The sequence below is a fragment of the Xiphophorus hellerii genome, chromosome 2, assembly GCF_003331165.1.
Source record: "Xiphophorus hellerii strain 12219 chromosome 2, Xiphophorus_hellerii-4.1, whole genome shotgun sequence".
NCBI classification, from domain to species: Eukaryota; Metazoa; Chordata; class Actinopteri; order Cyprinodontiformes; family Poeciliidae; genus Xiphophorus; species Xiphophorus hellerii.
In genome coordinates this window covers 6,914,475-6,926,015 of record NC_045673.1, presented here as the reverse complement: position 1 = coordinate 6,926,015, position 11,541 = coordinate 6,914,475, and the positions used below count along the sequence as shown (strand labels likewise).

The window sequence follows — 11,541 nt, the reverse complement described above, 5'->3', positions numbered from 1 at the left end:
TTTTTTTTTTGCAGTGTGATGACTTCAAAAAATGTGTGTTTACTCTGCAACCAACTAAACCGCACTTAGTCACATACAAATTCAAGTCCTTAAGAATCAGTAAAGTTGTTTAGTCACTAAAATGAAGAATTCAAATGAATGTTTAAATACTCAAAATATATACACCATGATGAAGGTATGTAAACTTCTGACTGGGACTAGATTAACTCATTAGAAGTCATGATGCAGATGAGGGAAGACACCAGAAATACATCAAATAAGAAAACTTATGATGAACAACCTAAAAGTTAAAGTTTTCAGTTGAGTTAAAAATTTTTTTTAGTATAGATCAAAATATTCTTCAGCAAAAATCAGTGGGAGAAATAACAGAAACATTTCTTTTTCCTTTTGGGAGCTTGTTGCCAGGATGTTTCCGTTTTGGCAGATAAATGTGTCTCAGTAGAATCTTATTTGCTTATTTCCTCCAGACGAGCTCCTCTGGCTCCGGTGGCCGTCACGTGACACACCTCGACGTCGGCCCCGAGTTTCTGCAGCTCATCCAACCAAATCTGCTGCTTCTGAGACAGACGATCGTTGGGCCCCTTCACCTCGACCAGCTGTTAGAAGATTTCCAATATTCAGATAAAGCAGAGGAAATCATCAACCACAGAAGAGGATTAGGGCCACTGACAAAAAAAGACATCAACCTGACTTTTCTTTCCTTAGAAATTTAGACTTTTTTCCTTCAGAATTCTGACTTTAATCTCAGCGTTATGTGAGATTAAATTCTGAGATTTTACTAATCTCAGAATTCTAATTTTTTTTCTTTCTCAGAATTCTGGCACTAATCTCAGAATTCTGACAATTTTCTCAAAATTCTGACATTTTTTTCCAGAATTTACTTTTTTTTTCAGAATTCTGACATTTTTTCCTCGGAATTATGACATTTGTTTTTCCTTAGAATTATAAACTCAGCGTTATGTGAAATTAAATTCTGAGATTTGACTAATCCCAGAATTCTACATTTTTTTCTTTCTCAGAATTCTGACAATTTTCTCAAAATGTTGACACTGATCTCAGACTTCTGACATTTTTTTCCAGAATTCTGACATTTTTTTCCTCAGAATTCCGATTTTTTTTCTCACCATTATGAAGTTTTTTCTGTAGAATCTGACATTTTTTCAACAGAATTCTGACTTTAATCTCAGAATTATGACCTCTTTAACTCAGAATTCTCACTTTAAATCTGAGAAACAAGTTAGAATTGGGAGTTTTTTTCCATTGGCACTAATCCTCTGTGTGTAAATCTTACACTCAACAAATTCGACATCAAACCAAGCAGGGATGGTTTACCCCTCAGGTGATGTTACCTTATAAGTGTTGTTTGAGGTGTTCCATACAACGAGGTCAGGCAAACCTCCTCTGCAGTGTCTGTAGTCTTTTGCCATCCGGTCAATCACTCCACCAAGGAAAACTCCGCCAAGACATGCAATCCAGAGACTGTAAACATCACAGGATCAATTTTATTCTGTTAGATTCAAAGAACAAAGCAGTCAGGTTCAGGGAGAAATATACCAAATGTTGAACATCACACAGACGTCTGCCAAAGCTGTCATCTGAAAATGGAAAGAATCAGCTAAGAAATCATGCATTGAATAAAACTAGCTCTGCATTTTCTTCTGAACCATTCCCAAGTGAAACAAGGTGCTGGGCAGCATCATGCTGTAAATACCTGTGCCTGTTGGAGGGACGAGAAACGCTCCCAGCTGACCAGCGAACACACTTTCCCCTCCTGAGATGTCCAGACATCTTCCAGCATGGCACACAGAGTTTCCACAGAAGCTTCACAGAGCAACTGAACGCGAGAGATTATAGCTTCCCGTCTGTTTTCATAGAAACAGTCGGTGTAAAGATCTAGAGGACAAGTCTGGACAGAAAAGAGAAACAAATAAAAAAGTTTAACCTTTATGCGCTTAGTTTAGGGCTGGATGATATGGCTGAAAAATGTATCAAGACATAAGTGTTTCATATCAGTCGATATCAATAATTAGTGATTAGTTTTTTGTTTTAAATATCTGAAATACTACCAAACTGGTTGCATGTCTTTTCATCTTTTATCCACAGTTTTTCCTCCATGCTGTTTTGTTTATTTTTAAACAGTTTTACGACGCAAGGTTAAGAAACATAAAACTGCTGCTGTGAAAGTTACTCAGCAGGTTGTTGCTAGGAAACCAAAGAGTCAACCAAAGTGACTGAGTTGCTAAGTAACCAAAGAACAAATGAGCTTAACTGACAAGTCAGTTTATTTCCATATTTGCATTTAATTTCTTACAAAAATACATAAAAAGTAATAATACCAGTTTGTTTTTAGATATGTTTTTCCTATGTTCGATTCTAAGTGCCTTTTTAAATTTTCACTTAAAAAAGATCAATTCTTGTTTTGCTAAATTTTATTTAGCAAAATTATTTATTTTATTTTACTAAAATAAAATAAATAAAATGTATTTATTTTATTTTTAGGATTCATTTTAAATCCTAAAAATAGAAATAAAATCATGGTTCTTTAAAAATAACAACAATTTTCCTAGTAGAATAATAGATATTTATCTAAAATTATATGTTGTCTGTATTCAAAAGGCCATATGGCATTTAAACGAGTTTTATTTGGCTGACCTAAGAGTAAAAATGGCTGTTTAGGTTGTAAATGTTGTGGATCTCTGGATTAGTTGTTCCTTTACCTGGTATGGGTTTCTGAAGACGTCTGGAATACCTTCCATAAAGATAATGTCCCACATCAGGAGAGCAAACAAGGTTGAGAATGTTGATCCTTCTCCATGGATTCCTTTCACACAGAAGACAGCGTTCTGCTTTTGTTCTCGAAGTTTCCTGTAATTTGTTTGGGCTAGCTGTAAATGGTTTACCTTGGTCAAAGCCTAGTTGTCGGTAATGTGCCAAACTAAGATCTTCTACAGAGCATATTACAGTAGAGTGAGCACTCCCGTCTCCTTCTTCACTTTCTGGTAAAAGAAATCTAGATTTCCCCATGCCGCCTTCATGAGGAAACAGCTGACCCCGAATGGTCACCTGGAAAGAAAGTTACAGAGAACTCAGAATTTACTTTCTTAATAAAATATATCTCACGTATTAACACACTGTAGACAAACTGACATGTTTAACATCTTGAATTTGGACAGCAGGAAGCTCTCTGAGTTGGAGCCGGTATTTTTTGCAGCTGGGAGCGTCTTTCATCCGGAGAGCTCTCTGATGGAGGGAAAGTTTGTGTCCTGTGCGCACCAGAGGATCCGACAGCCCGTCTCTCATAGCACAGATAGCCTGAGAAGAGAAATGATGGAAAAATACCCCCCAAAAAACAGTTAAAGTAACTTTTTTCAAGCTGGAGAAAAGCTCGAAAAAATCTGAACCATTCTGAAATGGTTCAGGTAAATCTTACACACAAAAAAATACACAAAACTAAGCCATTTTTGGTGTCAGGAAAATGAGCCATTTCAGTTACATTCAACACGGCAACCTCAGCTGTGCTCCAACATATTTGGTCAGCTTGTTTTATCGCTGTATGCGAGACCAATTGCTGCAATGTTGTTACTTGTGCAGGAGGCTCTACTTCTGCTTTTCAAAGATGTACGGTTCTATAATTGGACATCTGTTTGCAGCCACTTTCATATGCGAGAGTAAACATTGAGTTGGAGGGCGTGGCCAGCAGCAGCTTCTTTAGTTTTAACCCTGTAAGACCTAAGGAGTGCTGGGGATCCAGACAAATTTGCAGGTACCATAATTTCGCGACACTTTGAGCCATCTGAAAAATTCCAACAGTATCGGGTTATTACAATGATTTCACCCTCGCCGTAGCAGGGAGTGAAATTAATCTGATGAAATACTCTTTTAATAGAAGTTAAATTGCGAAAATAACTGCTGGATATTGAAAGTTTCAGTTATTATGGATAAATGGGCAAATATATTAACTCACAGAACATTTAAAGAACTGCAACTGTTCTGAAAATAAGCAAAAATATCCAGGTGGAGATTTGAAATGTAAGTCATAAAGGGTTTTAAAGTAACAAGTTGTCCTAAAACAACTCATTTTGAAAGGAGCTCAACAGAGGTAGAACTGATCAGTCTAAAATCTTATACAAGAATGACTTTGTGAAAAATTTACATGTTTTGCATAGCATATAAACTTATTGTAACTTGTTAAAGGAAGCATAGAAGATAACATTTAAAGCTTTAAAATGGATGTTTGCTGCAGCCTCAGTAATACCCATTACCTTTCCTTCAAACAACAGCTTCACTCACTGGAGCAGCTCTAATCTGCAAGCGTCCTAAACTGCAACGACTTTGGCACAGTAGCCTTTAGCGCTAATAGGATATACACTCATCGTGTGGTAACACCGCAGGCAGAGCAGGGAATTTAAACTACCAGGATTGCATCCGTCAGCATTAGTGTTTGTAAAATATAAATAAGGTTTGTTTTTTAAATTTATATGGGCTGTAGCATCTGAATGTTAATAATAAACCAGACAAATAAATGAAAAGATCTGTTTTTTGCTTACTTGATCCGTTTTTTTGAGGTGCTGGTGAAAGTTCAGAGCCAGCCTGTCCCACCATCGGCCCCGGCTGTCAGGACAGTAAACGGTCTGCTTTAGTAGGGCCTGCAGCTCTTCTACTGCTTCCTGTTTCATAACAACGGAGAAATAATCATTACTAACACAAGGTTTCTAAACAGTAAAATTTATACACTATTAAAACATTTTCAAGGTAAGTTTTCAAACTTTTCCAGCAGTACACTTTGAAGAAAAAAAACAATGCAAATGTACTTAGAAAGACAGTTTCAATTCACTATTACTCACTACGGTTATTAATAATGTCTTGTTTAGTATTCTACATTCTACAGCACGGACAAAATAAACTAAAATATAGCAAGGCTTTCTGTTTTGAAAAGTTTCTCTCACACACCTGTCTGGTCTGAGAACAAAACACAAATAAAAAAATAAAAAATAAGAATCAGCAATTTCAATAACTGTTTAATTTAAACAAAACATAAGACAACCTTTATTTCAACTATACAGATCAATAAATCATTGAGCCATTAGGAAGATTAAATATAAAAAAAATAAAATTAATTTCTCGCTACGTTTTCTGGCATTTAGCAAATAGGTAATTGGTATTCCTAACTAACAAAACAAGAAAATTTTCTCTGATTTAACTTCAAAGAATAAGAAAAAAATTACCGTATTTTCAGCACTATAAGGCGCACCTACTGTAAAACCCTTCAATTTTCTCAAAAGCCGACAGTGCGCCTTATAGTGCGGAAAATACGGTATGTGTTTTTTGTCAAGTGTATAAAAATATCTGGTTTCAACTGTATATCATGCTTTCCAAATTTAGGCATTTGATCAAGTGTTAGATTACACTTTATTACAAAACTGTTCAGTTTAAATATCAAGCACTTCATACAAAAATTTAAGCATCTTAAAGGATTTCAAGCACTTACATGATCCCTGCTGACACGTTTAGCTAAATAAACAAAACCAATTTGAATAACAGGCAGAAAATAAATGCAGATAAACCTCATAGCGACGCAGCCTTTGTAAAATCTCCACTCCTCTGGATAAGATTCGTGTGTAAGCCCATCCTGTAGTGAAGCTGCGGAGAAACACTGGCAGCTCTTCCTGGTGACTGGATGAAAATTACAATGTCAGCAAACATGAATTCTACAGAAATAGTACCAACGAAGAAGACTTTTAAAGTCCTGACCTCAGGTCATGGTTGCTGTTGAGCTCAATCCAGGTTTTTTTGGCAGAGGTGTAGAGCTGCAGGGCCTGATCCCACTGACCCCCCTGCATCGCCACGGTGACCTCTATAAGGGCTCGCATGGACGCTTCATACCTGGTGCAATGCAAGGAGTCATAAATCTAAATATAAAATATACACTTTTGTGCTGAAAGAAGTACAAATAGTATTTACATCCCAGAAAGTTTTAACTTTACAACCACAAGCAAGTATTTTATTACAATTTTATGTGATAGATCAACAGAAGGTAGAGAAGAAATTGTGTGCTATAAGGAAAAAACTATATATTTTTTTACAAACTAAAATATGAAAAGTAGGACTTTAACAATTATTTTAGTAATTCATTATTCATCTTTCTTTTAAGAGTTTAAGCCTCTTTTTACAATTTTAGAAGTACAGTAAAGATGCCAATAAACAAATACTTCTGATTTTCTTTTTTAAATAAGAAAATATACATTTTATTGTTTAAAATGCAACAGCATAGCATTCCTTAAGTGAATTTGCTGCTCAAAGGGTTTGGGGTAAAATATATACAATGGTGTATTTTTATCTTAAAATCAAAATGTATGAACAATTTGTACTGTTTTGACTTAATTACAACTCTGAAGATGTGGCCAAATGGCCTTTCTTTAGTGTGTATACTCCTGTTAGTAATCAAAATTACTAATTTAGTCATTTTGATTACTAAGTTAGTTGACAATTAACTAAATAATTGATTAATCACGATTAATCCGATAAATTTTTTCAGTCCTGCTTTCATCTGAACAGAGCACCTTCCTCCATGTTTGCTGCTTCCCTATAAGGCAAACTTCAAAAATGACTTCATATAATAATAATAAAAAAAGTGCTAATTTGTGATTCTTAAGATGACAAAAAGTGACTTCAACAGGTAACTAAGTAAAACCCTTCTGCAGGTCCTTACCTGATGAGATCCTCTCTATCTCGAAACACTTTGGCCTCTCGCTGCACGGCGTAGTCCGGAAACGCCAGACGACCCGAGTTCACCAACAGGATGGTGAAAAGCTGATTCTGACCTCCAGCTGCCATTTCCTCCTCGTCCATCGTGTCCGTCAAAGAGAAGAGCAGCAGGATGCGGGAGAAGACGGCCCGAGGCCCGCGAGACAGACGCACACAGGAGCCTGCAAGCTGCTTCGCCCTTTAAATAAAAGAAACAAAATTAAGATTAGGATTACTTCTAGCAGCTATTTATACCCACAAAGTCAAAGTAAAGGATAATTTCACTTGTTTTCTACTCTTTCCCCACAGTAAAACTGTACGAAAATGCTTGAAAAGTTAAAAAGGTAAATTTTCACATTTTTCCACCTCCACACTTTGGAGGTGGAAACAATACAAATGGACTAAAAAAGACAGTTTCAAATCACCATTATATTACATTTACTACTAGATTGATAGATGGACGGACAGACAGGTCGATAGATCGATAAGATCTTATTACAGACTCCAAGTCCAAATTGCATAAAAAATAAAACAAATACAATAAAACTGTAATTAATAATGTCTTGTGGTAGCATTCTACTTAACAGAGACAAGATAAATTAAAACCTAGCAAAACTTTATGATTTGAAAAGACTTTCTCTCTCACACACATTATACACCTGACTGGTCTGATAATGAAACACTAATTTAACAAAAATCCCAAAATTTCAATACTGTTGTTTAATATCCATCCATCCATCCATCCATTTTCTGTTCACCCTTTGTCCCTAATGGGGTCGGGAGGGTTGCTGGTGCCTATCTCCAGCTACTTTCCAGGCGAGAGGCGGGGTACACCCTGGACAGGTCGCCAGTCTGTCGCAGGGCAACACAGAGACATACAGGACAAACAACCATGCACACGCACACTCACACCTAGGGAGAATTTAAAGAGATCAATTAACCTGACAGTCATGTTTTTGGACTGTGGGAGGAAGCCGGAGTACCCGGAGAGAACCCACGCATGCACAGGGAGAACATGCAAACTCCATGCAGAAAGACCCCAGCCGGGAATTGAACCCAGGACCTTCTTGCTGCAAGGCAACAGTGCTACCAACTGCGCCACTGTGCAGCCCATTGTTGTTTAATATATAAAACAAAAACCAACCTTTATTTCAGTTAGATAGACCAATAGGTCAGTCAATCACTAGGATTAATAAATATTAATTAGACTGAAACAATCCAAAAACTGTAAGGCAAATGGCCCCAAATATATAAAGAAAGTTACAATAATAATGATAAAAAGATTCTTGATAGGTTTTTTGGCATTTAGCAAAATAGAAATATTTTTGGCGATTCTAGCTAATCTAAAAGAAAAAGTTTAGTGTAATTTAATTTCAGACAAGCAGTCAGGAAAAATATGTGTATGTCTTTTGATTAGGTGTATGAAAATATCTGGTTTCAACTGTAAATATTTAGGCTTTTAATCAAATGCACTTTATTACCAAACTGTGCTGCTTGAATATCAAGCACTTTCCAAACTCTGATAACCCCTAATAAAAATTCAAGTATTTTCAAGTGTTTTAGTCACTCATACGAACCCTAATCTCACCGTTTCAGAATAACTGTCCCAACTTTGCTCTGACTGGAGGCCGGAGAGAAGAAAGACTTCTGCCTGCTCAGACGGAGAAGCCCGTCGACCAGCTGCTGTTTTTGGGTGCCAGAACTGCCCAGATGGAAAGTTTTAGCAAGAGCTTTGAGTTCAGGAGCCGGCAGCAGATCCAGAGCCTCCATAAGATCTTCGAGGTCCTTTTCTTAAAGAGAGACGTTCACAAGAAAAATCAAAGTTCAGAAAGCATTTAAAAGGTCCTAGTCAAGGTTTAATTGGACGGATTACTCACCTGTCTGTAGAAAACCAATTTGAGCCAGTTCCTGTGCAACAGATCCCAGATCACTGCAGATCTCTCCATAATCCAGTTTATTTACCTGCAGCCACTTCAGTTTCCTCTGAAAGAGCCTCACATACAGCTTCTGAGCCATAACTAGGAGATTCAAAAATCATGACAGTGAGTTACTGGTTATGCTTTGACAGAAGCAATTGATCTGAAATAATTGTCAACTAATTTGGTAATCAATTAATCATTAACTGGAGTATACAGACTCATTTACTGAAATACCAACGTTCTCAGAGGAGTTTTTAAGCCAAAACTGTTCAAATATATACATACATTTTTCATTTGAGATATAAAAAACCCATGTGACTGTAAAAACTTTAGCTTCACTTGGTTCAAATTGTGCAAAAAAAAGAAAGATCTGTTAAGCACGTTTAGTATCAATTATTAATTGGTTAATCTAAAAATAATCAACATATCAGCCCTAAACTGTGTTGATGTTAAGTCAAGCAGAAAGGCCTGAGCTTTTAAGTTTAGGTAATAACATTTCTCTTTCTTATTTAATAAATGAACTTAATAATTTGTTTCATTGCATCTTTTAATGTATTGTATAAAAAGGCTTAAGTGGTGGAATAAAAAAAATCTGCACAATGTGCTATTTTTTTAATCAAATCGATCGATTAATCGTCAGAATAATCGATTGCTAAAATAATCGTCAGTTACAAAAATATACCTGACAAGCTCTGAAATCCATGTACGGCCGACATGTCCTCCTGGTTGAAGAGCATCCTGTCGTCCTCGTTCTCCAACACCGCGTGCAGCACGGTCCGGAAGTTACGCAGGTAGTAGGGAAGTGATTGGGCATCAGCGGTTTCTACCTTTACATCTGCATCCCTCTTCTCAGACAACTCCTCTGAACTGAAAGGCTTGTCAGATTCCTGTCCTTCTGTATTTGTGTCCTCTGGATCAAGACAAGACGATGCCTCTCCACTGCTACCTTCATATTTCGCTTTCTTTCTGATAAAAGATCCCTTGACGCTAAACGTGGCTTTCTTCTTTCTCTTCGTTTGCTTGGCAGGTGAAGGTGGCTGTTTAGATGAAACCATTGATTGATCTGATTGCTTTTCTACAGGTGATGGAGCTTCTGTCTCTGCTGAAGTACAGTCATTGTTGTCTTCTAATGTCTGGACATTTTCCTTTTGGGAGCTGCTGGTCGACTCCGCGGAGCTCATCGGATCAGATGTGTTGCTAACTTCTGCATTTTTCTTGAGATATTTTCTGGATAACTTTGAAGACAGACTTCCTAGGTCAATGGTTCTGACCACAGTTTTACTGTTTATGTCCCGTGGAGTTTGCTGGGAGTTATTCTTCTTAAAATAAGGACTGGTTTTAGTTTTGGTGTCCTCTTTCTGGTCCGTCTCAGGGGACTTTGACAGATTGCCTCCAGGTGACAGCTGGACCCCTGAATAATCATTCCTACCTCCAGAAGCTGCAGTGCTGTCTCCTCTATCAAAGTTCTGACACTGCAAATCGATATGATCATTGATCTTGAATCTTGGGACTAATTGTCCACAGAGGGGACAGGCCAGGTTCGGTGGAGGCTGGCTGCTGAAGAAGTTGGTGATCGGGGTTTTCGTTGTAGAAGAAGTCCCAGCTTTAGCATCGCCTTTCTTCTTTTTCAATGACAAGCTTCGCCTCGGTTTGTCTTTGCTTGTTCTTTCTGTCATGCTGAAGCCGGTTCAATAAAAATGACCTTTTCTAACTTTTCACCTGGCTGCATACTTCGGGAAAATATAAATGTAGTTAAAGCTACAAGAACCGTAATTGAATACTAACGTGCTGAAAGCTTACACAACAAATAAAGATAGCTTTCCTGGTGTGCTAGCAGCATCGTATGTAATGTGGCGTTCGTTACTGAGCCGACTCAATATGCCGGTTCTTTTAATAACGGTTGACGCGAATTAGTCATACTACAATTATATTTTAAATGGAATGGCTGTATAAAAATATATATTTTTTTCTTCCTAAATGCTCTCATAATGGTACTTTACATTTTTATTCTTGTTTTGCTTATTTTCTCATATGTACATGTTCAAAAGTAACAAAACAAATTTCAGTGGGAGTTGCTTTTGAAATCGAACCAAAGAAATATTGTCACAATTCATCATTAAAAAAGGGGGTAATTATTTAGGATGTTTAATACCTTACAAAAATATTTTGTGTTTACTTGGGTTATCTTTATTTGTCTGTGACAAAAAAGAAGGAATCTAAGGGCAAATATGTTTTCATGTGCCGTACATGTTCTATGATGATTCAGATAATCTGTATTCCTATGAGGATTTTTTGCTGCAAACAATATAACTCCAGTTCTGTAGGGATTTAACACCTGAAATCCTGAAAGATTTAAATGTAGCAAATATATCCAACAAATATATTTTCTGAGTAACACTAAAAACAGAATTTGAGTCATTTGAAAATTCACAAAATGTAGATTTAATTATATCTTTTTAGCTTTGTGATTAGATAGGTCAAACTAAGTACGCATAAGCAGAATCACTTCTCTTGTTTCAACCCCTTTAAGCTGAATAGAGCTTTCTATTAAATGGATATCAATTCTGGATAAGAAAAGCAACAAATAACTAAACAAAATCAATTAAGGTCTAAAAATATATTAATTTTATCATAATTTATTGTATCTTACTTTCTTCCATCATTAAATAAATAAATAACCTAAAGACTTGACTTAATTTGGAAAGACTGAAATTGTAGCTAGAATCAAGAACAGTTTCATTAGAAAAAAATAAAATAAACTTTTTTCTTTTTTTTAGTGAGCTTAGCCAAATAAACCGGATCCCAAAAATAGACACGGACTTCCCATTAAAAACAATCCCGCTTCTCAGGCTTATCCAGCCGAGCGACGAGTGTGTTT

The 11,541-nt window shown here is 36.5% G+C and overlaps 1 protein-coding gene across 3 annotated transcripts; it reads right to left on the bottom strand.

Moving 5' to 3' along the window:
- On the bottom strand, positions 1 to 10,873 carry fan1 (FANCD2 and FANCI associated nuclease 1). 3 transcript variants are annotated; one of them, XR_004337263.1, is made up of 13 exons: positions 9,346 to 10,658; positions 8,622 to 8,762; positions 8,333 to 8,534; positions 6,710 to 6,943; positions 5,752 to 5,883; positions 5,565 to 5,673; positions 4,548 to 4,667; positions 3,148 to 3,312; positions 2,901 to 3,063; positions 2,718 to 2,821; positions 1,712 to 1,906; positions 1,350 to 1,479; positions 1 to 596 (listed from the first exon to the last, which is right to left on the bottom strand). XR_004337263.1 is itself a non-coding variant. In XM_032550879.1 (13 exons), exons 1-13 carry the CDS (start codon positions 10,337 to 10,339, stop codon positions 447 to 449), a joined length of 2,838 nt encoding a protein of 945 aa, XP_032406770.1. In that variant the 5' UTR covers positions 10,340 to 10,873; the 3' UTR covers positions 1 to 446. The 3 variants fall into 3 exon arrangements, 2 of the variants coding, with proteins under 2 accessions (XP_032406770.1, XP_032406758.1); XM_032550879.1 differs by having other exon boundaries at positions 1,350 to 1,473; positions 1,707 to 1,906; positions 9,346 to 10,873; XM_032550867.1 differs by lacking the exons at positions 1 to 596; positions 1,350 to 1,479 and adding an exon at positions 1,485 to 1,595 and having other exon boundaries at positions 9,346 to 10,664.
- Between the last annotated feature and the right edge of the window lie 668 nt (positions 10,874 to 11,541).

What these genes read in the sequence shown, in the direction of transcription:
- fan1 (XM_032550879.1), bottom strand. Translation starts at nt 10,339, where the DNA reads ATGACAGAAAGAACAAGCAAAGACAAACCGAGGCGAAGCTTGTCATTG. An exon ending in AAATTCAAGATGTTAAACAT is followed by an intron (nt 3,064 to 3,147) that starts GTCAGTTTGTCT and finishes CTTTCTTTCCAG; the next exon opens with GTGACCATTCGGGGTCAGCT. An exon ending in ACAACTAGGCTTTGACCAAG is followed by an intron (nt 2,822 to 2,900) that starts GTAAACCATTTA and finishes TCTGTGTGAAAG; the next exon opens with GAATCCATGGAGAAGGATCA.